The sequence below is a fragment of the Phalacrocorax carbo genome, chromosome 28 (genome assembly GCF_963921805.1).
Source record: "Phalacrocorax carbo chromosome 28, bPhaCar2.1, whole genome shotgun sequence".
NCBI classification, from domain to species: domain Eukaryota; kingdom Metazoa; phylum Chordata; class Aves; order Suliformes; family Phalacrocoracidae; genus Phalacrocorax; species Phalacrocorax carbo.
Window position 1 is genome coordinate 1,477,442 of NC_087540.1, and position 23,827 is coordinate 1,501,268.

Here is a 23,827-nt window from a genome sequence, read left to right on the forward strand (position 1 = left end):
GGTGCAGTGCGCCGCGCCGGGCTGGGCGCCGGGCTTATGGCGGCGCGCAAGGAACGATGGGAGTTGTAGTCCGGCGCCGCTGAGGCACCGGGAAGGAGGCGGAGGGGGGGCGCCTCTGCCGGCAGCCATTATCTGGGAGCGCGGCGCGGAGTCGGGCGCTGGGTTGCCTTGCCGTTTCTCCGAGTCCGCGGCCCCGCCACTGCCCGGAGGTGGGGCCGCTATGGCGGCTTAGCCTCGCCCCCACCCTCCCCTTCCTCCCCGTTACGGTAGCTGAAGGCGCGGCGGCGGCGCGGCCTAGCCGGGAGGGCGGATCCTCGGCCTCGCGTAGCGGCTCCTGCCCGCGGAGGGCCGCCCTCCTCGGGGGGCCATGTCCCTGGTGGCCTATGCCAGCAGCGAAGAGGAGAGCGATGCGGAGGAGGCCGCGGGCGAGGAGGAGGAAGCCGCCGCAGCCCAGCAGCCCCCGGCCCGGGGGCTCTTCGCCACCTTGCCTCCCCCCAAAGCCCCCGTGATGCCCCCGCCTCACCAGCCGCCGGGCAGCGGCTTTCCCCTCCTGCCGCCGCCGCCCCATGGCGGGCCGCCCCCTCCTTTCCTTATGGGCCCCCCCCCTGGCATGAGGGGCTTCGGCACCCCTCCGCCGGGCATGAGCCCGGCCCAGGCCTCGGCCCTCAGCCCGCCCGAGCAGGCTGCCAGCGGGAAGGGGAGCGGGGAGCAGCCCAGGCTGGGGGGGCTCTTCCTGCCTCCCCCGAGGAACGCTGCTACCACGACAGCTGCCTCTACCCTCAACCTGCCCCCTCCCGTCTCGGCCTCTGCTGCTCCGCCCGGGGCTGGGGTGGATTTGAGCCTCCCCAAGCCAAAGAAGAGGACGGAGCCGGTGCGGATCACGGTGCCCGAGTTGCACAAGGGAGATGTGAGTATGAAACTAAACTGCCAGCCCTGTCCCACTCGAGCCCTCCCGAGAAGGAGCGCTTTCAGGCATGAAATCCTCTTCCCCATAGCAATCCCCCTGTGTGTTTGCCCATAAAGCACAGCGTCTCTTTCCTCCCTCTCTTCCATCATAATATAGCAAGGTACCATAACCTATCATTGTGGTATCTATGGGGAGATGTGTTGCGGCTGCCAGCCCTAATCCTAAAGCGCTTTGTGGAATTAAACTGATATAGAAACCTTATTTATAATCATAATACAGCAAACCCCAGATTATCCGCGCCCTTATTTATTACTGAAGTTAAGGAGTTGATGGTGTGGAGCTGCATGGCCTTGCGTGGGGGTGTCCCAAAAAAGTCTCGTGTTTGCTGTGCGCTTGATAGACTTTTCCTGCCAATTTATGGTGTGGTTATCTAAAGCCTTCAGGCATCCTCCAGACTTTTAGGTAATAATTTCCCTCTTAGCTTGTGCTTTTTCATGTTCATGGTGCCCTGTGCTTGTGCGGCTTCTGGGCACTGGACCCAGACAGCCCCGTGGCAAGAGCAGGAGAAGGCAGGAAGGCACGTCCCTGCTCTCCCTTATTTTTCCCCCTTATTTTTTCTTAGGTGTCCCCATTGACCAACTTTCCTTCTCTCCCCTCTGCTCCTTTGCTCTGGGACTGGTACAGTCATAGGGTGGAGGTGACAGTTGTGTGGCTGCGGCTGGGTCTGGCCTGTGTGGCTTGTTCTGGTGAGGCACGAGTGCCTTGGGCTGTAGGAAGAGCTGAACTGTGAAGCTTAGGGTCATTTCCATGGGGACAGGTAGCTTGAGGAGGGGGTTTGTATGGATTTAGAGTGTCAATTAATAGTGGTCTGCCAGCATCTCGGGCCTGGGGGAGCTGAAATGAAGTCGGCGCATCTCGCTTTGCTGGAAGGGTCTGCGGGGGCATGGGGAAAGCGGGTGTGAGGACTCGTGGATCCTGAACCACGCTCTGCTGCTCACCGATAGCCAGCCTGGTTTGGGAGAAATCCCAGAGCTCCTCGTGCCACGGCTCCCACACGCAGCAGAGGCGCACCAGGCAGCGGGGCGTACGGGTTCCCCGCTTAGGCGAAGGGATGAGGGACATCCCTTTCTTTCATACCCACTTTTTGCTTACTCACTTTCTTGCAGCACTTTGGAACAGGCGCTTCGTAATAAAGCAAGTGTTAGGGCTCTTCGCTTCCTCACTGGCTGTACAGTTACTGAAATAAGCTTGGATGAAAGGAGGTTTGTTCCTCCCCTTTATCTCCCCCTCTATGTTCCAGTGTGTTGGCTTCGAAGAGAAATACAGCAGGTCGTCAGCGTCAAGCGAGTGAATGAACGTTGAAGGGAGAAAAAAAAGTACCATAAAACCAGAGCTGGTCCGAGCGGTTCCCGTTCAGGGTTCCTGGAAGTCCCTTGGCTGTGGCTGACGTCCTCCCTTGTTCCCTCTTTCTCCTTAAAATCCCTCCCCGTCCCTTTTGTTTGCACCTGTGGAGATGCTCCTGGGCAGTCTGCTTTATCTCCTCAATCTCAAATGCAACACATGGGTTTTATGGCAACCCTCGGCTTGCCTTTATTTATGCATGTTCTTTGTCTTTGTCCTGTTTTATAATTTAGACAGTAAACTGGCAGAAGACCTCGTTTCCTGTAATCTCTTTAAAGTGCTCTGCAAAGCTATAAACCGATAAAGAACGTTAAGGGCCTTTTCTGATGCCAGAGACGACCAGACTTTCTGCCCAAGTTTTAAATGGATATTTAGCAACTCCAACCTTACTGCGAACAATTCCCTGTTAATCCCCCGCAGCGAATCTTTACACCCTTGCTTTGTGTGGTTTTGTGCTTCCCCTCTCCTATGTGGCGTTGCCTGTTAGGGAGAACCTTACGCTGTGCAGCTTGGGTTCTTTCCCTTGCTTTAGGTTTATTTTCCTGTGATTTAAAAAAAAATATATGTTTTTGAGCTGTTGGCTCTCTAAATCCTTATTTCTGGCAGGAGCCACATACATAGAATCTGAGTTTCTCTGCCCACCTGCTCCGCTTTAGAACAGTGTTAAAAAGCCGCCTTGAAAATTTGGAATTTTGGGTCAGCAAGTCTTTTTTCTTTTTTGTTCCATATGTTGCATAAATGAGCTCAAGTGAAAGATTATTGCTTGGCTGTGGATGGATTGCTCTTATGAGATTTTTTTTTTAAGAGGCTTCAGGTTTTATAGCAGAATGCAACTTGTTTTTCTGCCTCTGCCCAGAGCGCGGCAGACCCAGCTGCCTCTAAATATAGTGGTGAGTTCTGTGGTCCTGCTTGTTGCTGCGGATGGTTTATTTATCTCTCATGGTAGTAACCAGGGCAGGCTGTTATCTCGCTTTGCCCTGACATAAATGTATCAGCAAGACTGGGAGAAAGAGCTTGACTGCATCCCGCTGTCACTTTTTAGCTTGGCTCTGCGCAGATTTTTAAATCCAGGTCTGCGTTACTGTGATTCTTTGGCCGGTTCAAACTGAAAATTAATAAATTGCGTCGTGGGTGGGCTTTTTTGCTTTTTATTTTAATATCTCAAGTTGTGCTAAGCTCTGTTTTTCTTTCTCAGTCAGATTCAGAGGAAGATGAACCAGCAAAGAAGAAAAATACTCTTCAGGTAAATCCCTAGGATATTCAATTCAACAAGTTTCACAGGGAAAGAGGCATTTGGCTGGGACAGGTCTTGGGCTCTCACTACTGTAAATCAGCCACTCTGATTAGCACGTGGCTTTTTAGTGTATTAGTAAATTAGATAAATATATCTAAATATCTACTTTATTTAAATAAAGTAGAATATTAGTAAAATTCCTGAAATCCCCCAGGTTGTCAAATCCCTTTTTTGGGGGCGATTTCGTGAAGTTAAATCTCAGAAACGCAGGCATTAATTTGGGAAGTTGGCAGATATTTGCAAAATACCATGTTTCTCTTAAAAGTCCCACTGGCCTTTTGTGCAAGAAAGCCCTGCAGCGAGTTCAAAGTAGCAGGCGATTGTGCTGAGCAATGGGAAACCCATTAATCTTGTTAGAATTGGAGGAGATAATTGGCAGGGAGTCAGGAAAATGAAATAGTCTCACTCATTTCTCTTATTTCTTTGAACCGTTTGCCCTGCATGGAACTCACCAGGGACGCGGCGAGGGCTCTGGCTTGTCTGCTTTGCTTCCTCAACCCAAAAATTTGACAGTGAAAGAGACCAATCGGTTACTTTTGCCGTACGCTTTCTCGAGGAAAGCAGGAGAAAACGCCTCCGACTCAAAGCCCGCGAAGGCCCCGACCTCTTCCTCCAAAACCAAACCTCTGTCCAAGCCAGCGGTGCCCACAACTCCTTCTCCGTCCGCTATCAAAGCTGCCGCGAAGAGCGCTGCCCTGCAGGTAACCAAGCAGATCACGCAGGAAGAGGACGACAGCGATGAAGAGGTCAAGCCAGAGAACTACTTCTCCTTATCTGACAGGAATGAGCCCAGCATCGCGCCTGCCGAGGCGTACATGTACTCTGGCACGGTGGGGTCGGAGGACCCGCCCCCCGGCACAGAGACGGAGCCCCAGTTCCAGGACGCTGCTGCTAACGCGCCGCTGGAGTTCAAGACAGGCGCGGGCTCCAGCGGTGCTCAGCACAGCTGGGCGCCCAAACCTGGCGAAGACTACGGCAGCCAGCCCTACAGCCAGTTCCCTGCCTACGGCGAGGCCGGCACGTATTATCAGGTGGGTCGCAGACAGATGGTGCCGCACGGAAAAGGCATCTCGGACGAGGGGCTCCGAATTAGTTACTGGAGCAGGCTTGTGGGAATCGAACCCGTCTGAGCTAGCTGGGACGAGGAACAGAGATCCACAGCACTTAGCACAATAGGATTCCTCTGGCATGCGAGCCGTAGATGCTCTTTGCTGGATAAATGTTTAATAGCTGCACTCACTTTAAAATACCCCTGCGCAACTGCCCCTGTTGTTGTCAGGGTGCAGAATCGGGACTCGCCAGAGCCGGTGTCTGAAGCCAGGTTGTTTTTAGTAATTCAGCAAAGTATTTGTTGTTGAGTACCTCTAAAAACGCCCCGTACTCCTCAGTAGCACCAGGGTAATGAGATGTGATTAATCTACTGACTGACTCCGTCGGTCAGCCCTGGGAGGAGGTACGCGCATAACATACGGTACTACCCAGAGGCTGAGTGAAATCCCTCGAGGTGGAAAGAGCAGCAGCTCACGGGGTCAGGTACATGGTTCAGTGCTACGTATACAGTTGCTCCAGGATCGATCTTTCTTCGCCCTCGTGACAAACCTGCTCTCCTTTTGCTGACAGGATTACTACAGCAGCGGCTACTACCAGGAGATGGAACCGGCCCAGGCGCCGCCGCAGGAGATGAACACCGATTCCTCCTTCATAGACGACGAAGCGGTTGGCACTTCACTCTCTATCCCGCTGCGAGACTTGGGTTTCGGCTCTGCCAGAGCAGAGCACGTGCTTGGCAGCCCTGGCCCTTCCCCAGCAGCACAACCTGTGCCTTGTGTTGAGCTGGACGGGGTGGTTGTTCCGTGGGGTCTAGCGCGGTGCTGGGGACGCGGGCGGTGTCCTTCCAGCAGTCTGTTGGGCTGCTGCTCCAGACGGGTTTGCTTGCTTTCTGAGTAGGTGACGTTTGCTATTTCCACTGAGCCCAGCCTCGTTCTCCTGAAGGGTGTCGAGGGCAGACAAGGTGCGTGGTGTGAAGACGTTGCTTGCTGAGGTGTAGATGAGCTAGCACGGTGGTGAATTCCCCACTTTTTTTCAAATGCTCAAACCTGTGTTAGAAAAACCCTTTCCCACTGTTCGTCTAATCTAGAAACTGCCAGCCTTGTTCGCTGGGCCGGTCAGCGCTGCAGAAGGCAATAGCTCATCTGGTGCTCACTTCTTCAGGGGACCTCTTTGTCTTGGAGGTGGATTTGTGTTACGGGGGGTGGAGTGTCACAGCAAAACTTCAGGTGCCCCCCAGCACTTCAGAGAACCACAGAATCAATAAGGTTGGAAAAGACCTCTAGGATCAAGTCCAACCGTCAACCCGACACCCCCAGGCCTCCTAAACCATGGCCTCAAGTGCCATGTCTGCATGTCTTTTAAATACCCCAGGGACGGTGACTCCCCCACCTCTCGGGGCAGCCTGTGCCAGGGCCTGACCCCTCTGGCAGGGAAGACATTTTCCCTCATCTCCAACCTAAACGTCCCCTGATGCAGCCTGAGGCCGTTCCCTCTCGTCCCGTCACTGGTGCCTTGGGAGCAGAGACCAGCCCCCCCCTCACTCCAGCCCCTCTCAGGCAGCTGCAGAGAGCGAGAAGGGCTCCCCTCAGCCCCCCCTTCTCCAGGCTAAACCCCCCCAGCCCCCTCAGCCGCCCCCCAGCACACTTGTGCTCCAGACCCTGCCCCAGCCCCGCTGCCCTTCTCTGGACACGCTCCAGCCCCTCCAGGCCCTTCTTGTCCCGAGGGGCCCAAACCTGAGCCCAGCACTCGAGGTGGGGCCTCCCCAGGGCCGAGCACAGGGGCCCCATCCCTGCCCGGCTCCTGCTGGCCACACCAGGGCTGACACAAGCCCGGGGGCTGGTGGCCTCCTTGGCCACCCGGGCACTGCTGGCTCATGCCCAGCCGGCTGTCAGCCAGCACCCCCAGGGCCTTCTCCGCCGGGCACTTCCCAGCCCCTCTGCCCCAGGCCTGGGGCGCTGCCTGGGGTTGGTGTGACCCAAGGGCAGGACCCGGCACTGGGCCTTGTTAAACCTCACACAACTGGCCTCGGCCCATCGCTCCAGCCTGCCCAGGTCCCTCTGCAGAGCCTTCCTGCCCTCCAGCAGATCGACACTCCCGCCCAGCTCGGTGTCACCTGCCAACTGACTGAGGGTGCCCTCGATCCCCTCGCCCAGATCGTTGATGAAGACATTAAACAAGGCTGGCCCCAACACTGAGCCCTGGGGAGCCCCGCTGTGACCGGCCGCCCGCTGGGTTTAGCTCCGATCACCGCAGCTCTCTGGGCTCGGCCGGCCAGACGGTTTTTCACCCAGTAAAGAGTCCACCCGCCCAAGCCATGAGCGGAGTCCCAGAGTCTTCTCCTGAGCAAGACTGAAAGCAAGAGTAAATGTTCTTTGCCCTTCTGTGTAGGAAAATAAGATTATAACCATAATACAGTAGGTTAAGATATTCTGATGTATAGCAAAAGAGAACTCTCCTAAAGAAAAAGAAATGCTGGTTGGAAAAAATGCGTGTTGGTGTGGCCTGTCCCACGCGTGGGGGGCCAAGGCTCGGGCCCCGTTGCTTGTTTCAGGTTAGCGTTGGTGCGTGACGTGCGTGCGTAACTCCAGTTGTGTCGGTTCTTCTTTCAGTTCAAACGTCTGCAAGGCAAGCGGAATCGAGGGAGGGAAGAGATCAACTTTGTGGATATCAAAGGTGACGATCAGCTGAGTGGAGCCCAGCAGTGGCTGACCAAATCCTTAACAGAGGAGAAGACCATGAAATCGTTCAGCAAGGTACGGGCAGGAGGGGAGCAGCGCTGGCTGGGGTTCGGGAGGCGGCTGTTTTGTTCCTGTTACAGCCACAGCTGGAGCTGTGTTAGACGCTGTGCAGCGGCCAGGGCAGGGGGACAGGGACCTTTGTGTTGTGTGGTGTATAAATAATTGCGCATTGGAGATCGGCAGCGCTCCTCAAAACATAGTCACAGGGTGCAGGTGGTAAAGAGCAGCCAGGAACTGTTTCAGCCTAAGCAATCTGCCCAGAGCGGTTTAATGTGAAACAAGTGCTTCTTGAAACAGCTTGCGCAAGCTCGTGTTTCGCCATCCGGGTCAGTGTCTTTCCTGGCTTAACAGTTCACCTGCTTTTGCTTTCTAGAAAAAAGGAGATCAACCCACGGGACAGCAAAGGAGGAAACATCAGATCACATACCTGATCCATCAGGTGAGCGGCCTCCCTCTAGCGTGGGAACCGATCCGGGCAGAATGACGAGGCTTGATGCTCGGCAGCATGAGGCAGAGCTGGTGGAGCTGCTCTTTGAGCAGCTGGGGACCAGGGGCCGTCCCAAATCGCAGCGCCCTGAGCCCCTGGGTGAGCCCTGCAGCGGCTCCGCCGGGGACGGAGGCGGCCGCGCTGCGGGAGCGTCCTGGCAAACGGCCTCTCCCAGCGGCAGCGCCTTGGCCCTGAGGCTGTCACGGTGCTGAGCTTTTAGCTTGCTTTTTGCTTTGCTTCGCTCTTCCCCTCCCTCCCAGCTCCCGTACGTGCGTGGTTTGGGTGTTACGAGACTCTCTGCTTCCTGTCTTAATTCCGCACCGCTGCCGTGTAGTTAGTAAGCGGCTGCTGAGACCGTCCCGCAAGCGAAGCTGCGTTTCAGCGTGAATGAGATGCCTGTGCGTGCCAATTAATTCAGGCCTCTGTCAAGATAATTGCGCTAACCCCTGTAACGAGGGCTTCTCGCTGAAGTGCGCTGAAATCCCCGTCAGCAGGGCCGCAGGAGGGTGAAATACCGCTGAGTCAGTGAGCAGCAACGCTGATGTTTATCCTCTCGATTTCTGCAGGCGAAGGAAAGAGAACTGGAACTGAAAAACACATGGTCTGAAAACAAGCTCAGCCGACGGCAGACTCAAGCCAAATACGGATTCTAATGCCTCTGTCCCACTTTTTGGCTCTCGTCCCGGGTGACCTGCTGTGCCAGACTTCTCCTGGCCTTCCGGAGGTCAGCCAGGCCCTGTGCAGAGCGTGGGCCGCTCGGCGGCTGGGAGGACGCCGCGCTCCCCTGCCTGTCAGGAGAAAGGTTTCACGCAAACCCGAAACTCCACCTGTAATCTTTCCCCTCCCTCCTTATAAAACGATAATGTGGAAGGTTCAAATCAAGTCTGTTTTGTACGGCTGGTGACGGTCCCGAGGCAGCCGCAGGAAACGTGCCCGGCGCAAGGCTCGGAGCTGTTGCCCTCTGGGTACACGGGGCTGCTCCCCCCTCGCCTCGCCGCTGGAACCTTAAGCAGAGTCTCAATAAACTTCCAGTTCCCACTTTGCTCCTTTCCTGGACTCGCTGTGCGTTGAGAGTGTAATTTTTCTTTCTAAAAGACAGTGAGTTTCGAGAGCGAGCTTGGCTTGGCTTTTTTTTCATCCTTTGATTTGAGACGTCCTCATGGCTGCTTACTCCCCTCCGAGTAACTCCAGCTCAGGCAAATGATTTTGATATTATTTTTTTCTGAAGCGTGGCTAAGTTAGTGGTTTTGTTCTCGGTTCCACCAACCTGCACGTCTCGAACCGCGCTGAGGAAAAACTCCTTTACAGGTCGGAGCTTGCAATACCAGTGAAACCGCCCCGAGCGTGGAACGCGCAAAAAGCAGCGAGGAGCCCAGCACGAGGCGCTGCCGAGGGCTTTTGGATAAACGTGATCGATGTGTGTATGTACGTTTCTCTTCCTCTCTTTGTTTTATTCCCTCCCTCTTTCCTCCTGCCCCCGACCCAAGGCCTACAGCTGCTCTCCAGACTTGTTGAACCGAGCGTTCCCAGCGGGGCAGCGAGCTTGGCGCACGCCGAAAAAGCTGCCAACTCTACCTTCTTTTTTGTTTTTTCCATCTTGTTTGTATCAATTCCTTTTCAATTAAGTGTTAACTTTACCCTCGGGCTGGGAAGAGGAGACCGTGTCCGGCCTTAGCTTCTTAAAACTAAAGCTTTTGTTGAAGGTATTAGGTCTAGGCGATACGACTGCGAATCATGGGCGGCCTTGCTGGCCAGAGCCATGTATCTTTAGCCAAATCTCTGCGGCCTCGCTTAGTTTGTTGTTCACCGAAGCGCGTGATGCCGAAGGGAACGGAGAGCTGCTCTGGTTACTTAATTTACATTCCCACCGCTAAGGGTCATATCTGTTGTAAAAGCGGCTGAAACGGCTAATATTTGTTACTCCATTTAGAAAAACCCCCAAGAGGTGGTTTTTCTCCCGTGTTACCTGTTAAAAACAAGCAAACCAACCCCCACAAATGAAGTCTTTTCTTAGAATATTTTAAAATAATCCGATTTCTAGTTTAGTTCCCTGGATGTTTTAGTACTTCGCGGAGCCCGTTTTGAGTATTTGAATGACCAGAATAAAGTTACTGTTGAGTAATTTATTCATATCTTATATGTACAGTGAAATCCTCTGAAAAGAGATTTGATAAAAGGAATAAACTTTTAAATGAACCGAACCACACCTGTTTCCACCGCGAGGTGCTCAGCTCCTTGCTGGAGGCGCTGGTTTTTTCCTTCGCGCCTCCGTGGCAGCCCGCGTTTCGGGGGCGGCTGCCTCGCTTTATCGGCAGGGCGGTTTTTATCTGCGGAGCGGATGCCGTCGCGCAGCCGGTGACGAAACGCTTGGCCGAGGGGCTTCGCAGCGGGTTGCGCTCGCCGCCGCGGATTCGTCCCTTGGCAAAGCCTGGCCTTGGCCCTGGGAGCGCGGCGAGGCCGCTCCCGGCGGCGCTCGAGGGCTTCGCCGCGGCGCCGGGGGCAGAGCGGCCGCTGCGGGGCAGGCGGCTCCGGCACTGGGAAGTCCCTGTGCTCCCGAGCTCTCCCTCAGCGGCCTTGGCGGGAACGCGGAGTCTTGGAGCGAGCCGAGAGGCGGGAGCTCACGGATTCCCTTTTTCCGTTTCAGTGTGTAATGGCTTATTTTTAGCGCTAGAGGGGAATTACGAGGAGGGGAATCGTGGCTGACCCGCGCTTTGCTTTTAGCCGTTTAAGAGCAGCCCAACGTAAGCTTGTGAAAAGCAAGAGTGATTTGTTTTGTGATGAGAGGGAAAAGAAAACCCTGCAGCCCTCCTTTTCCCTCCTTGACTTGAAGCTCGGACGCATCTGAGCTTGTCCTTGTCCCCTTCCCGCTCCGTCTGCTGCGAGAACGGCGTCGCCTCCGTGTCGTTTCAGACAAAACAATGTGAGGGTGGGGTTTTGCGCGGCGCTGGGCGCCACCAGGTTGGTGTCACCCACCCAGCGGCCGAATTTTGGTTGCTATCCCATGTTTTGCGGCTGAGGAAAAAGGCAGGGCTTGGAGATGTCAGCGCCGGGCTCGTGATGTTTGGCTGCGGCAGCGCTCCGGCATGCGGCCAATTTAATATCCGACTTGGGATGCAGCAGCTGCGCCCGAAACCCGGCTCTGGTTTTACTGTAATAGCCTTTTCCGCCCTCATTCTATTAATAGAAATCTCTTTCTCAATGCGTTCAAAGATAAATTAAATCTGTTGTGTTCACTTAACTGTCTCGCAGGGCTTGGGAAACAGGCCGCCGTGTCGGGAAGGGCATGGGAATGTGGACTGGTAGAGCCGGGGCGCTGGTTGCCTGCGGAGAGGCCAAGTGCAGCCTCGGACCTCTCCTCCTGGGTCCGAGGGCTTTCCTGGGTGGTGAAGGAAGCCAAGATCTTCCTCCTGCCTGGGGGTCGTGAGCCGGGAGCTGGGTCTTGTCTTAGACCTCCCCGTGCGAGTGGCTCAGGGACGGTCTCTGGAAAGCTGCTCGTAAATGTTCTCGGGGCCCTCCTGCCCTGCGGCTCGCTTCGCGGCGCTCGCCCTCCGGCTGTACACGGGCTCTTCGAACTCCAGCGGAGGGTTCGTCGCTGTGCCCTGGCGAATCTGCGGGGAGAGGCGAAGGGAAACGGCCTTGGCGGGTGGAGCTTTGACCCGAGGGCCAGGACGTGGTTGAAAGTTGATCCTTCACCCTCCCAGCCCTCAACTTCGCTCCTGATTTGGGTGTGAGTTGGGGAGTGTTGCTCCGACGCAGAGCCCTGCAAGGGGGACCCCCTCCACCCCCCGTGGCCCTGGCGTGGGGCAAACCCCGACCCACCAGCCTCCTGGGGAGCTCTCGCCGAGACCTCGAGTGGAGACTGAGCTCTAGAGCAACCAGCGGCCCTACAACGCGACCCAAGATGGGGGACGCACCTCCGGGGCCGGGCTGGGGGCTCCTCGCTCCTTCCTGCCCGCGGTGGGAGCTGCCGGGAGCTGCCGCCTCTTGGAGGCCTGGCTGGACACGCTGCGGACGAGCCAGCGGTGAGCGCGGGATTTGGGGGGCAGCGTGGAGGAGTTGCCTTGGGCCCCCCTGGGGAGCAGAGCGGGCGGGTCCTGCCTGGCCAGCTCCACCTCGGAGTAGATGTTCTCCTTAGGGAGGGCGCCGGGGCTCGAGCCCCGGCCCACGGCGTAGAAGGGGATGGGCTCTTCCAGCTCGTAGGCGGCAGAGGGGTCGGGGGCCGTGCCCTCGTGGGGCTCAGCGTAGGTGTGGAAGCACATGAGCTGCTGGTACTTGGCGTCGGCCGGCGTGGACGGCGCGGGGGGGACGCCTTCTTTGTGCACCTGAGAGTAGGGACCTTCGGGAACTGCTCCGCTGCCGGTGGGGCTGTGCAGCCCCTCAGCCGCGGCCACGGAGCTGGCCTTGGCCGGGAGCGGCGGGCGGGCGGTGGGAGCCTGTGGAACAGATGGGACAGGTTGGAGGTGAGGCTGGGAGTGGAGCTGACGTGGATCCGTGGTGGCTGGGGCCGCGTCCCCCATCACGGCCGCTTCCCCAGTCCCAGCTGCGTACCCCCGTCCCGGCTGCGTACCCCCGTTCCAGCTGCATACCCCCGTCCCGGCTGCGTACCCCCGTCCCGGCTGCGTACCCCCGTCCCAGCTGCATACCCCCGTCCCGGCTGCGTACCCCCGTTCCAGCTGCATACCCCCGTCCCGGCTGCGTACCCCCGTTCCAGCTGCATACCCCCGTCCCGGCTGCGTACCCCCGTCCCGGCTGCGTACCCCCGTTCCAGCTGCATACCCCCGTCCCGGCTGCGTACCCCCGTCCCGGCTGCGTACCCCCGTCCCAGCTGCATACCCCCGTCCCGGCTGCGTACCCCCGTCCCGGCTGCGTACCCCCGTCCCAGCTGCGTACCCCTGTCCCGGCTGCGTACCCCCGTCCCGGCTGCGTACCCCCGTCCCGGCTGCGTACCCCCGTCCTGGCTGCGTACCCCCGTCCCGGCTGCATCCCCCATCCTGGCTGCACCTCCATCCTGGCTGCACCCCCATCCCAGCTGCATCCCCCGTCCCAGCCCTGTCCCTCCATCCTGGCTGCATCCTCCCATCCCGGCTGCGTCCCCCCATCCTGGCTGCATCGCTCTGCCTCGCACAGGCTGCAGCTTCTGTCCTTGGGCCAGTGCCTCCATCACCTCCCCTCTGCCCTGCCTTTACCTCCCTGGATGAGCCTCCCTTGGTGCTGGGCTGTGCCAGCCCCGGGGGGGCCGCGGCTCCCTGCCTGGCTCCCGGGGGCCCCTTGCACACGGTGCTGTACACCAGCAGGTTTGCTGGTGCTTTGCTCGATGGGGAACGGGCAGCGTCGCTGCTGGCTGGGGTCCGCAGCCCTCTGTGGGGCTCGTCTGCCTGCAACGAGAGGATGGAGGTGAGGGGGTGGGTGCGTGGTCCAGGGCAGACCCAGCCGGGCGCTGGTCCCACCTCAGGGGTGCTGCCCGCAGTTGGGCTCCTCGCCCCCGGCCAGGACGCTGCACGATGGCCAGGGCGGCTCCGGTGCCAGCTCCAGCTTTGAATTTGCCCAGCTGTGATGCTTCGACTTCCCTTGGCTTTGATTTCCCCAGCTTGGGAAAATCCCCCCCTCATCCGTACAGCAGGAATGACTCCACTTTTTGGGCCGGGTCCTCACCCCTCCGTGCGGCACCGTCAGGAACTCGAGGTACGGCGTGATGGGGGCGGTGGTGTAGTGGCGCAGCAGGTCGGCCAGCTCGGCGTGGGCGCTCTGCTCCCCCAGGATCACGTACCGCCCGTCTGGCAGCTGGTCCAGGACGAAGTGCCGGCAGCGATCCATGCCCCTGGCGCGAGAGGGGATGGGGTCGGCACAGCGGGCGGGAAGGGGACTGAGCGAGGTGGGTCCCTTGGACAGGGTTGGGAGTCCCTTGGATGGGATTGGGGGTCCTTTCAACAGGGCTGGGTGCCTTGGAAAGGGTTGGGGTCCCTTGGATGGGATTGGGGGTCCCTTGGATGGGATTGGGGGTCCCTTGGACAGGGCTGGAGTCCTTTGGATGGGGCTGGGGGTCCCTTGGACGGGGCTGGGGGTCCCTTTGGGCAGGGTTGGGGTCCCTTGGATGGGATTGGGGATCCCTTGGATGGGATTGGGGTCCCTTGGATGGGATTGGGGATCCCTTCAACAGGGCTGGGGTGCCTTGGAAAGGGTTGGGGGTCCCTTGGATGGGATTGGGGGTCCCTTGGACAGGGCTGGGGTCCTTTGGACAGGGCTGGGGGTCCCTTTGGACAGGGCTGGGGGTCCCTTTGGGCAGGGTTGGGGTCCCTTGGAAAGGATTGGGGATCCCTTGGATGGGATTGGGGATCCCTTGGATGGGACTGGGGGGTCCCTTGGACAGGGCTGGGGTCCTTTGGACAGGGCTGGGGGTCCCTTTGGGCAGGGTTGGGGTCCCTTGGAAAGGGTTGGGGTCCCTTGGATGGGATTGGGGATCCCTTGGATGGGATTGGGGGTCCCTTGGACAGGGCTGGAGTCCTTTGGATGGGGCTGGGGGTCCCTTGGATGGGATTGGGGGTCCCTTTGGGCAGGGTTGGGGTCCCTTGGATGGGATTGGGGATCCCTTGGATGGGATTGGGGGTCCTTTCAACAGGGCTGGGGTGCCTTGGAAAGGGTTGGGGGTCCCTTGGATGGGATTGGGGGTCCCTTGGACAGGGCTGGGGTCCTTTGGACAGGGCTGGGGGTCCCTTTGGGCAGGGTTGGGGTCCCTTGGATGGGATTGGGGATCCCTTGGATGGGATTGGGGTCCCTTGGAAAGGGTTGGGGGTCCCTTGGATGGGATTGGGGGGTCCCTTGGACAGGGCTGGGGTCCCTTGGACAGGGCTGGGGGTCCCTTTGGGCAGGGTTGGGGTCCCTTGGAAAGGGTTGGGGTCCCTTGGACAGGGCTGGGGGTCCCTCACCTGTAGGAGAGGACGAAGCCGACGGTGCTCTCGCTGAAGCGGACCAGGAAGCAGCCCAGGGGCTGATCCTGCAGCAGTTGCTCCGTCTCCCTGTGGGAAGAGACCCGCAGCCGCTTGCCCTCACCCCCTTCATGGGATCCAGGCATCCAGCCCCCTGTTTTGGAGCCCAGGGGTGGGGATGCTGAAGGGGCCACCCCATCTCCTGCCTCGGCTCCCCTCCCAGGGCTCACCTCCGGCTGATGAAGCCGTAGAACCAGGTTGGGAGCTTGCCCTTGGCCAGCAGCCTGCTGGCTTGCGTCTGCTCGAACCACAGCCTCGTCCGGGCGCGCAGGGCCACCAGCTCCGGCCGCGGGTCCCCCTCCGACAGGGACCAGCCCGATGGGGATGCCCAGGAGCCTGGCAGGACCTGGAGGGAAGGGGAGAGCCGCCGGGGGGCTCGGGTGAGGACGAGCCCCGAGGATGCTCTGCTCCCGATGCAGCCCGCGAGGACGCGGTCCCTGCGGGTGGGTGAGCTTGGGGGCGCTGGGATGGCGAGCTGAGGGGGACGGACCCTTCGCAGCCCCCTGTCCTACCCGGCCGTCTGTGTCGTGGTGTCCCGGGGGCTGCTCTGCTCCCCGGTGCTGGACCGGGGTCGCCTCGGGTCCTGCTTGGTGCTTCTCTTCACTGATGGGTTTGAAGGTGCTGAAGAGGGGACGGTCCTCATCCATGGGGTCCCCTGTCCCAGGGAGCGGGAGAAATGGGCTCTGGGCAGCAAAGCCTTCCTCTGGGCCCCGAGCTGGCTTTGTGCCATGGGGCACTGGGATTTGGGGGGGTTCCGTGACCCACACCCCCAAACACTGCTCTTACCCCTGGCCTGGGTGAGGGGCACCTTCCCCTTGCGTCCCCCATCCTAGGGCTCATCACCCTGCCCCTCCCCAGGCAGCCCACCCTGGACCCCTGCGGCGAGAAGGGACGATGACCCCGGGAACCGAGAGGAGAAAAGCCCTGGGCACTGGTGAGCTGGGTGGGGCGGGGGAGAGGGGAAAGGGGGCGAATCCCCCAGCCCCCCAAAAGTGCCCGGGGTGTCGGGTCAGCCCGGGGAAGGAGAGCGAGGCGACGGGTACGGGGGTCTGCGTGCGGCCGCCGATGGACCCCAAGCCCAGCCCGGAGCCGCCAACGCTCGGCAAAACAATGTTAATCCCCAGCAGATGCTTGAGGGGGTGGAAGGGGCCGGGGTTGGTTCGATCCGGGAGGCAAAGCTGAGTCAGAGGAGCCGGTTGAGGCTTGTCCGAAAGCGGGGGGATCCAGCTGGGGGGGACGGGGAGAGCTGGGCGGGGATGGCACCCCGTCTCCACCTTTAACCGTCCGCAGCGCCCAGCCCAGCCCCGTGCCCCGGCAGGCAGGGGAAGGCAGGGAGGGGGTTGACAAAGCAAAACAGAACAGCCCAAACCGCAGCAAACCAATGTGGGGAGTGGCAGGGGGGTGAATTTGGGGCAGGTCCTGTCCGGGCACGGCCAGGCAGCTGGGGACGATGCTGCTGGCCCTGGCTCATGGTGCGTCCCTGAGCTGGGTGGGGGTCTTGGGCAGAGGTGGGGGGCTTGTCCCTGCTCCCCCCTCCCAGAACTTTGGCCTCGGAGGGGCCGTTTGGGGGCCCTGGGGCAGGATGTGCTTCTTAAACCCTGCACTGCTTGGGCGAGAGTGGGTCAAATCGGACTTGAAACGGGCTAAAGCCCAGCTTTGCTCCAGGAGACCTTTCCGGGCTGGATTTCCCCCTTCAAAGGGGGTAAGGCCCGGCTGGAAGGGCCGGGACGGGCAGGGGACCCCGCTCCATCTCTCTGCACCCCTTTGTCCGTCGCCTTTGGATGGGGAGAGAATCCCCGCATCACCCCAGCACTTGCCTGCCCCAAGTCCCCCTGCTCGGGGTTTGTTCCTCGGCCTTTTCCCTCCCATCCCGGCACCAGTCCAAGCCCGGGCAGCCCCCAGCCCCCAGCCCCCACTCCAGGCAGCGCCTACCTCTGCCCGGCCACGCAGTGGCCCAGGGATCCATGGCCGGAGGCGACGGGCCGGGCGGGCTGGGCGAGCGGGCAGCGGTGCTGCCTTGCCTGCGCTCGCGCCTCTGCTGCCTGCAAAGGGCAGGAAGCAGCAACCGAAGCTGCAAGAGCCTTTGCACGACGGGGAGACGTCACGGGAAGGTGGCGGGGTGACACCCAGGTGACACCAGAACCCTCGGCACGGGCTGTGGCGACGGGGGGGCTCTCACCACCCACCCACCGGCATGTCTGCACCTGCAAAGGGCTCTTCGTTCCTCCCGTCCCCATCCCGGGGTCTTGTGCCACCGGCAACGGCGGCAGCGGGGCTCGCTTGGCCCAGGGCCGTGCCGCAGGCTGGGATTTGGTTCCTGGTACGGTGGGATCCGGCACCACTTTCCCTCCTCACGCTCCGGCTGTGTGTCCTTCTCCCCAGCGGCCGCCGGAGCCGGGACGTGCTGGGAGCACTGGCACGGCCAGCGGGGTGAGCCCGGCTGGGAAACGCCACCAGCTCCGCTGCGTGTGCCAGCCGCAGCTCTCCCTCCCGGCGGTGCCAGGCGCCGGCCGGCTCCGCGGCGAGAGCGCTGCCAGCCCAGCTGCGCTCCAGGGGTTGCAGGGATTAGGGATTAGGGCTGGGACCGGCTCATCCATCGCACCGGGACAGGGATGGGGATGCGCTGGGCGGTGGCTTTGCAAGCCCTGGGGTGGGGACGGTGCCTGGAGCCCCCCAGCATCCCCCGGCTTGCGGTGCGGTGCCAGCACTGGCTCTCTCCACCTTAAGAAACCCGTCCCTCCCCGCTACCTTCACACCCTCCGCTCCGCTTCCCCCCCGCAGCAGCCACCGTATAATATTTTTATCTGTCAGCCAGGTTTCCTGTTTGCAATCCTTACGCTTATGGGTGCTGAGCGGCCGGGGGACGCCGGCGAGGGGGACGCCGGCCACCCACGGCTCGTCCCATCAGATCCTGGCCGCTCCTCAAGGAGCTGAAGTGCTGGCAATTCTGGGAATTGCCCCTAAAAGGCCCTTTCCAGCTCCTCTCCGCAGCTGGCCACAGGAACAGCGTTGAGGGATTTCTCAAGAGACCTTGGGAGGAAGACTGCAAAGAGTTTTGCTTCCGAACCGCAGCCGGCCTACGGCCAAATCCTGCCCCAGCTCCCTGGGAAACGCCGGGACTTCGAGGAAAAGCCTGGCACCGCTGGGGTTTGCTGGAGGAAGGCTGGAGCTGTGCGCGGTGGCGCTGGGGGCCTGGACCCTCGCATGGAGGTAAGGGGTGCCGGCTCCCCCGGCACGCCGGGGTCTGTCCTGCTGCAGGGGTGTCGGGGATTTTTGGGGTCCTGTGGTGGGTTTTTTGGGGGTTTTTTGGCTGCTGGCGAGCGGCTGCCGTCACCTCCGAGGCCATTTCCTCGGGAGCTCATTTTCCGGCTCGTCGGCCAGTGCTGCGACATTTGCCCGGTGCGGCCGCCCAGCCCAGCCCCGGTTATCCCGGCAGAGGGCTGACCAGCAGCGGGATGCCGTGGGACAGCGTGCATCCCCTGCGGGACCAGCCCCGGCTCCCGTGAGCTCGCCCCGTGGCCGCCTGTGCCTCAGTTCCCCCCCCCCTGCAAAAGCACTTGGCAGCCCGGAGGCGGCCGTCTGGCAAGGGCCGGGGCGGGGTGGGGGGAGATCGGCTGCTTGTGTCCGTCCCCAGGGGACAAACGGACGTGCTGTGACCCCGGGTGGCATGTTGGACCCCGCGGCCGTGTCACATGCCGGGGATGGTGGCTCGGCTCCAGCCACGGCCGCCCCCATGCACGTACCAACCCGGGGACCAGCCGGCTCCATGGGGCGCCAGGGGTGAGCGGTGCCTGGCTGGGTGCCCCCCAACAAACGTGGGGTGCCGCAGGACTGTCCCCGTGGGTCCTGGCCAGCCGGGGAGTGAGGGAGAGCGTGGCTGGGCGTGGAGGAAGGCTCAGGAGGGTAAGGGGGCACAGCCGGGCTGGGAGCAGGGGTGAGCGAAGGCGGGGGGCCAGGTTTGGTCACCACTCACTGTCCCTTAGGACCGTGGTGGGGGGATTGGAGGGGTCCCGGCCCCCCATTTGGTGCAGACAGCGGTGCAGCAGCTGGGGCCGGGGACACGGCGGCACGCTGCGTGCGACCAGCGTGATGTGGGTCGGTCCCTAGGGGGGCTCAAATCCCACCAGGAGCAGAGGGGGGGAGCGAACCCCTCACATCAGCTGCACCCCGGCTTTGCGAGGGGTAAATCCTGCCGGAGCGCCCGTGCAGGATCCGGCCCCGCCACCTTTTTTGCTGAGATAAAGCCGAGCCAGGCGGCTGGGAGGGGGATCGACGTCTCGGAGTCTCGTGCTCCCTTATCGAGCTGGTTTTTCCTGCGGGAAGGACCCCACCTCTCACCAATATCGCCATCCTTTTCCCTTTCCCGGTGGCCTTGGACCCCGCAGCCCTGGAAACCTTCTGCTCCCAGGGGTGCAGCGCTGGGGGCGTCGAGGTGGCCCCAAGACCAGGGCTCAAAGCCTGCGTCCCCCCCTTCTCTACGTCCCTGCAGAGCCACCGGTCCCGGCTGCCCCGACCGCTGCAGCACCGCTAGCCCCGTCTTACAGCTGGGGAAACTGAGGCACAGGGTGTCGGGCCCTGGTGTTTGCCTGCTGCCACGTGAGCCGGCAGCTGAAGGAAGCTGGTTTGTGGCTTGGAGCTGCTGGGGAAGGGAGCTGGCCCCCCCTGCCCATCAGTGTGATGAGTGGGGGCGGGCTCTGCCAGGACCACAGGGTGCTGGCAGGGCACTGGCCCAGCGGAGCCCTCCGTGGGGCCCTGCTGTGCCCCCCAAAGCCCCTATCCCCCCACCCTGTGCCTTCTTGTCTTTGCAGTGATGGCTGAGGGCGGCTGGGCTGGGGTCCTGGCTGATGGGGGGCTGGGGGCCACCCCTAAGAGCACCCAGGTGATCCACGTCCGAGGGGCTGAGAGCTGGGGCTGCGTGTGTGGGGTCTCCTGCCTGGGGGCTGCGAGGGATAACCAGGCGGGACTCTCAGAGAGGAGCTCATGGAAATGGTTTTTCTCCCCTGTTAACCCCCTTTATTTAAAAAAGAAAACCCAACCCAGCGATGTTTTTCTCCGCATTTTGCACCCCTCAACCCTCCCCAGTACAACAAGGGGCAGGGGGACTGGTGTGACCCCCGCTGCCTGCCTGCCCCTGCCCTATTTCCCACCCCCCCGAGCAGCTCCTGCCCACCCTGATCAAGGGCTGAAGGTCTCCAAGTTTCCATGTGCCGCAGATTTTAGTGCAAAGCGGGCGAATCGGCCAGGGCCCGAGCTCAGCCATGGTATTAGCCACTGGAGAATCCCCTCTAGTGCATGCTGGGGGCTTGAGGTGCTCTCATGGGATGGGGGTCCCTGCAGGGGGCAGGTCCGGCACATCATCATACCCCAGGCAAGAGGCTGAGCCGGGTCCCGGTGCATCCCCGCAGGATCCAACCGGCCCCGCGGGGGCTCCGGGGAGCGAGGGGCTGGCGGCCACCCTCAGCCCGGGCAACGTGGAGGACCTGTACGAGCTGCTGGAGAAGCTGGGCAGGTGAGAGGGGTCCCCGGAGGGATCCTGCCCGCTCGGGGTCCCCGGAGGCAGCCGCGCGCCCGGGTTCTCCCCGCCGCGGTGTTCGGGGCAGCCTGGCCGTGCCCCAGCCCGGCTTCTCACCGCAGCGGGCACTTCGGCGTGGTGAAGCGATGCCGGGAGCGAAGCAGCGGCACCTTCTACGCCGCCAAATTCGTGAAGATGCGGCGATGCCGGGGCAGCCGCCTGGGGCTGGAGCAGGCGCAGGTGGAGCGGGAGGTGGCCATCCTCCGGCAGCTCGACCACCCCAACGTCATGCGGCTCCACGACCTCTTCGCCAGCAGAGCCGAGACGGTGCTCATCCTGGAGCTGTGAGTGGGGGTCCCGGGGGGTGGGGGGTGGGGAGAACCCCCTTTTTTGCAGCGTGTTGGAGGTCGCCGAGCTCACCCCGTCCTCGTCCTGCGCAGGATCAACGGCGGGGAGCTCTTCGACTTCATCGCGGAGAAGGAGATGCTGTCGGAGGAGGAGGCCATCGAGTTCCTGGAACAGATCCTGCGCGGGGTCGAGTACCTGCACGCTCGCCGCATCGCCCACTTCGACCTCAAGGTGCCTCTGGGGACCCCCCATCCTCAACCCTCGGGGGACCCAGGGGCTGCATCCCCCCCTGTCAGGCATCTCCAGAACCCTGGCCGCATCCTGCCCGGCTTCCCGGGATGCTGGGAAGAGAGAGCATCCCGGGAAGATGCCCGTCACCCCCCGTCACGCCGCCTTGCCCGGCCTCGTCCCCGCAGCCCGAGAACATCATGCTGCAGGAGAAGAACGTCCCCAAACCCCGGATCAAGATCATCGACTTCGGGCTGGCCCAGTGCCTGGAGGACGGCGTCACCTTCAAGAGCCTCTGTGGGACCCCGCAGTACATCGGTACGGGGCTGGCGGGTCCCTGGGGGGAGGTCCCTGCGAGGCGAAGGGACCCCTGGGGTGGGGACAAGGACCCCCCGGGCATGCAGGGAGGGAGGCGGCCGGGATGATGCTGTCCCCTCTAATGTCACCCTCCTGGCTTTGCGTTCACCCCCAGCTCCCGAAGTGATCAACTATGAGCCGCTGAGCTCAGCGACTGACATGTGGTGAGGAGCAGGGTCCTGGGGGAGACAGGCTGAGCTGGGGGGTGGGCATGGACCCCCTCCCTGGTGCTGCGGGGCATGGGTGGGACCCCGGGGAGGGCAGCACCTGACCTCCACCTCTGCCTTTCAGGAGCATCGGGGTCATCACTTATATCCTGTGAGTACGGGGCGATGCTCCCTGCGGCTGGGGGAACCTGAGGCATGGGGACACCATGAACCCGGGAGCTGGGGCGGCTGAGCCGGTGCTGTCCCGGCACTGAGCGGCTCTGTCGTGTCCCCGCAGGCTCAGCGGCTTGTCCCCCTTCCAGGGTGAGACAGACGCCGAGACCCTCTCCAACGTCGTGGCCGGTGCCTACGAGTTCGACGAGCATTGCTTCAGCCAGACCTCTGAGATGGCCAAGGACTTCATCCGGCAGCTGCTAGTGAAGGAGCCAGAGTGAGTCCCCACCCCACCCCTTCCATCCCACCCCCATCCCAGCCCCACCCCATCCCCATCCCCATCCCCATCCCAGCCTCATCCCATCCCCATCCCCGTCTCCATCCCCATCCCACCCCCACCCCCATCCCATCCCCATCCCACCTCCATCCCACCCCCATCCCAGCCCCGTCTCCCATCCCATCCCACCCCAACCCCCATCCCACCCCCACCCATCCCCATCCCCATCCCCATCCCAGCCTCATCCCATCCCATCTCCATCCCCATCCCCATCCTGTCCCCATCCCATCCCCATCCCCATCCCCATCCCATCCCCATCCCAGCCTCATCCCATCCCCATCCCAGCCTCATCCCACCCCCACCCCCATCCCATCCCACCCCCATCCCCATCCCCATCCCATCCCCATCCCATCCCCATCCCCTCCCCATCCGATCCCTGTCCCCATGTGGATGTGTGGGACCGGGACCCCCCCCAAACCCCCTCTGTGCCCCATCCCTCTGTGTTTCAGGCTCCGCATGACAGCGACCGAGTGCCTGGTCCATCCCTGGATCAAGGTGAGAGGGATGGGTGGGGGGAGGTGGCCTCCGGACCCCCGGGAGCAGGGTGGGGGCACGGTGACAACGCCGCGTCCTCGTCCCCGGCAGCCCCTGAGCCGGAAGCAGGCGGCAAACCGGAGCCGTTCGTCCATCAACATGAAGAACTTCCGCAAGTTCAATGCTCGGAGGAAGTGGAAGGTGAAGGGGGTCCCAGCCCTGGGGTGGGGGGGGCACCCAGCAGCGGGGTCCCACCACCCATGGCGTCCCCGGGGAGCTCGGGCTGTGCTCCATCCTGGGGCTGGCTGCATCTCGGTGTTCTGTGAGGAGGGGGACTCTGGTGTCCAGGGGGGCAGAGGAGGGGAGCGACCCCCCCCTCAGACCCCTGACCTCCTGCCCCCTCGGACCCCCGACCTCCTGCCCCCCCCAGCTCTCCTACAACATGGTGTCTGCCTGCAACCGGCTCTGCCGCATGCGGCGGCTCTGCAGCCTGCGGAAGGAAGACGAGGAGCTGGTGAGCGGCCAGGAGCCCCCAGACCCCCCCTCTGCCAAGGGCTGGGGAGAGGGGATTTGGGGGGCATGGCCCCCCAAATGGAGGGGGAGGTCTGTGCAGTGGCTGTGCAATGGGGTTGTCCCCACCTGGGCTGCCCTGTTCCCTCGGGAGGGGTGTACTCCCCTTGGGGGGGTCCTTTCCCTTGAGGGGGGGGTCCTGGCTGTGTCCTCCAGCCCCCCCTGTGCCCCCAGCGCTGCTGCGAGAGCGACCAGGAGGAGGAGGGCAGCCACCCCGTGACACTGCTGCGCCAGCGGAGAAGCAGCTGCTCCTGACCCCCCCCCCCCAAAAGGACACCCCGAGAGGGGCCATCCCCCCCATCTCCCCGTCCCAGGGGGCAGAAGCACTGTTGGGCCCCAGTGCTCCCAGTTCCATGGTGCTGGAGGGTCACTGGGGCAACAGCCCCCTGCTGCTGCCCCCCAGGTCTCTGCTGCAGCGGGGCTGGGGCTGCCCCACAGCCGGGACCCTTGCCCGTGCTCGTCCCTAGTGTGCGAAATAAACGTCTCCCCCTCATCCATCCCCTTCTCCTGCATCTGCACCGGCTGGTGCCCAGCGCCCGCAGCTTCCTCCCGCTCCGCCTCCTCGCTGCAGGGCTGCCAGGGCGTGGGGACCCCAGGCGATGTGGGGTCCTGGCACCCTGTGATAGAGGGTGACCCTTGAGTCACCCCCATCCGTGCCGCTCCGGTGCGGGGGGTCTCCGTCGGCGCTCGGCTGCTTGCCCGGCATCCCCACTCCAGAGCAACCTGGATCCTCCTGCTCCAGCTGGGGAAACTGAGGCAGGAGGCAGCCCTTCCTTCCCAGCCCTCCCCGGCAGGGGCGGGGGGGGGCCGCCCTGTTTTCC

General features: G+C 61.8%; 4 protein-coding genes across 5 annotated transcripts in view; 2 read left to right on the plus strand and 2 right to left on the minus strand.

The window, feature by feature from the left end:
- Positions 1 to 19,372, minus strand: part of MRPL24 (mitochondrial ribosomal protein L24) — a 33,353-nt gene extending 13,981 nt beyond the window's left edge. Inside the window, exon 1 of the mRNA XM_064474885.1 lies at positions 19,369 to 19,372. The gene's annotated coding sequence lies outside the window, so the exon portion shown is untranslated. The remainder of the gene's footprint in view (positions 1 to 19,368) is intronic.
- On the plus strand, positions 66 to 10,078 carry PRCC (proline rich mitotic checkpoint control factor). Its single transcript, XM_064474876.1, has 7 exons — positions 66 to 907; positions 3,504 to 3,551; positions 4,058 to 4,633; positions 5,223 to 5,318; positions 7,262 to 7,405; positions 7,764 to 7,829; positions 8,444 to 10,078. The coding sequence occupies exons 1-7, from the start codon at positions 368 to 370 to the stop codon at positions 8,528 to 8,530; spliced, it is 1,557 nt and encodes a 518-aa protein (XP_064330946.1). The 5' UTR covers positions 66 to 367; the 3' UTR covers positions 8,531 to 10,078.
- Positions 9,760 to 16,997, minus strand: SH2D2A (SH2 domain containing 2A). The gene is made up of 8 exons (XM_064474877.1): positions 16,793 to 16,997; positions 15,373 to 15,515; positions 15,031 to 15,206; positions 14,801 to 14,890; positions 13,530 to 13,695; positions 13,064 to 13,252; positions 11,792 to 12,310; positions 9,760 to 11,485 (listed from the first exon to the last, which is right to left on the minus strand). The coding sequence occupies exons 1-8, from the start codon at positions 16,824 to 16,826 to the stop codon at positions 11,345 to 11,347; spliced, it is 1,458 nt and encodes a 485-aa protein (XP_064330947.1). The 5' UTR covers positions 16,827 to 16,997; the 3' UTR covers positions 9,760 to 11,344.
- LOC135318052 (death-associated protein kinase 2-like) lies at positions 17,259 to 23,499 on the plus strand. Of its 2 annotated transcripts, XM_064474878.1 has the most exons (14): positions 17,259 to 18,070; positions 19,350 to 19,481; positions 19,669 to 19,739; positions 20,266 to 20,369; positions 20,495 to 20,716; positions 20,813 to 20,951; positions 21,137 to 21,266; positions 21,421 to 21,469; positions 21,597 to 21,623; positions 21,750 to 21,902; positions 22,412 to 22,457; positions 22,548 to 22,637; positions 22,867 to 22,950; positions 23,181 to 23,499. In XM_064474878.1, the coding sequence occupies exons 3-14, from the start codon at positions 19,671 to 19,673 to the stop codon at positions 23,259 to 23,261; spliced, it is 1,194 nt and encodes a 397-aa protein (XP_064330948.1). In that variant the 5' UTR covers positions 17,259 to 18,070; positions 19,350 to 19,481; positions 19,669 to 19,670; the 3' UTR covers positions 23,262 to 23,499. The 2 variants fall into 2 exon arrangements, with proteins under 2 accessions (XP_064330948.1, XP_064330949.1); XM_064474879.1 differs by lacking the exon at positions 19,350 to 19,481.
- Positions 23,500 to 23,827: the final 328 nt, after the last annotated feature.

What these genes read in the sequence shown, in the direction of transcription:
- PRCC (XM_064474876.1), top strand. Translation starts at nt 368, where the DNA reads ATGTCCCTGGTGGCCTATGCCAGCAGCGAAGAGGAGAGCGATGCGGAG. An exon ending in CCGAGTTGCACAAGGGAGAT is followed by an intron (nt 908 to 3,503) that starts GTGAGTATGAAA and finishes TTTCTTTCTCAG; the next exon opens with TCAGATTCAGAGGAAGATGA. An exon ending in TCACATACCTGATCCATCAG is followed by an intron (nt 7,830 to 8,443) that starts GTGAGCGGCCTC and finishes CGATTTCTGCAG; the next exon opens with GCGAAGGAAAGAGAACTGGA.
- SH2D2A (XM_064474877.1), bottom strand. Translation starts at nt 16,826, where the DNA reads ATGGATCCCTGGGCCACTGCGTGGCCGGGCAGAG. An exon ending in GGCTTCGTCCTCTCCTACAG is followed by an intron (nt 13,696 to 14,800) that starts GTGAGGGACCCC and finishes CTCTCGCGCCAG; the next exon opens with GGGCATGGATCGCTGCCGGC. An exon ending in CCCCCAGCCCGGCCCCGGAG is followed by an intron (nt 11,486 to 11,791) that starts GTGCGTCCCCCA and finishes CTCTCCCCGCAG; the next exon opens with ATTCGCCAGGGCACAGCGAC.
- LOC135318052 (XM_064474878.1), top strand. Translation starts at nt 19,671, where the DNA reads ATGGCTGAGGGCGGCTGGGCTGGGGTCCTGGCTGATGGGGGGCTGGGG. An exon ending in GGGGTCATCACTTATATCCT is followed by an intron (nt 21,624 to 21,749) that starts GTGAGTACGGGG and finishes GTGTCCCCGCAG; the next exon opens with GCTCAGCGGCTTGTCCCCCT. An exon ending in TGGTCCATCCCTGGATCAAG is followed by an intron (nt 22,458 to 22,547) that starts GTGAGAGGGATG and finishes CGTCCCCGGCAG; the next exon opens with CCCCTGAGCCGGAAGCAGGC.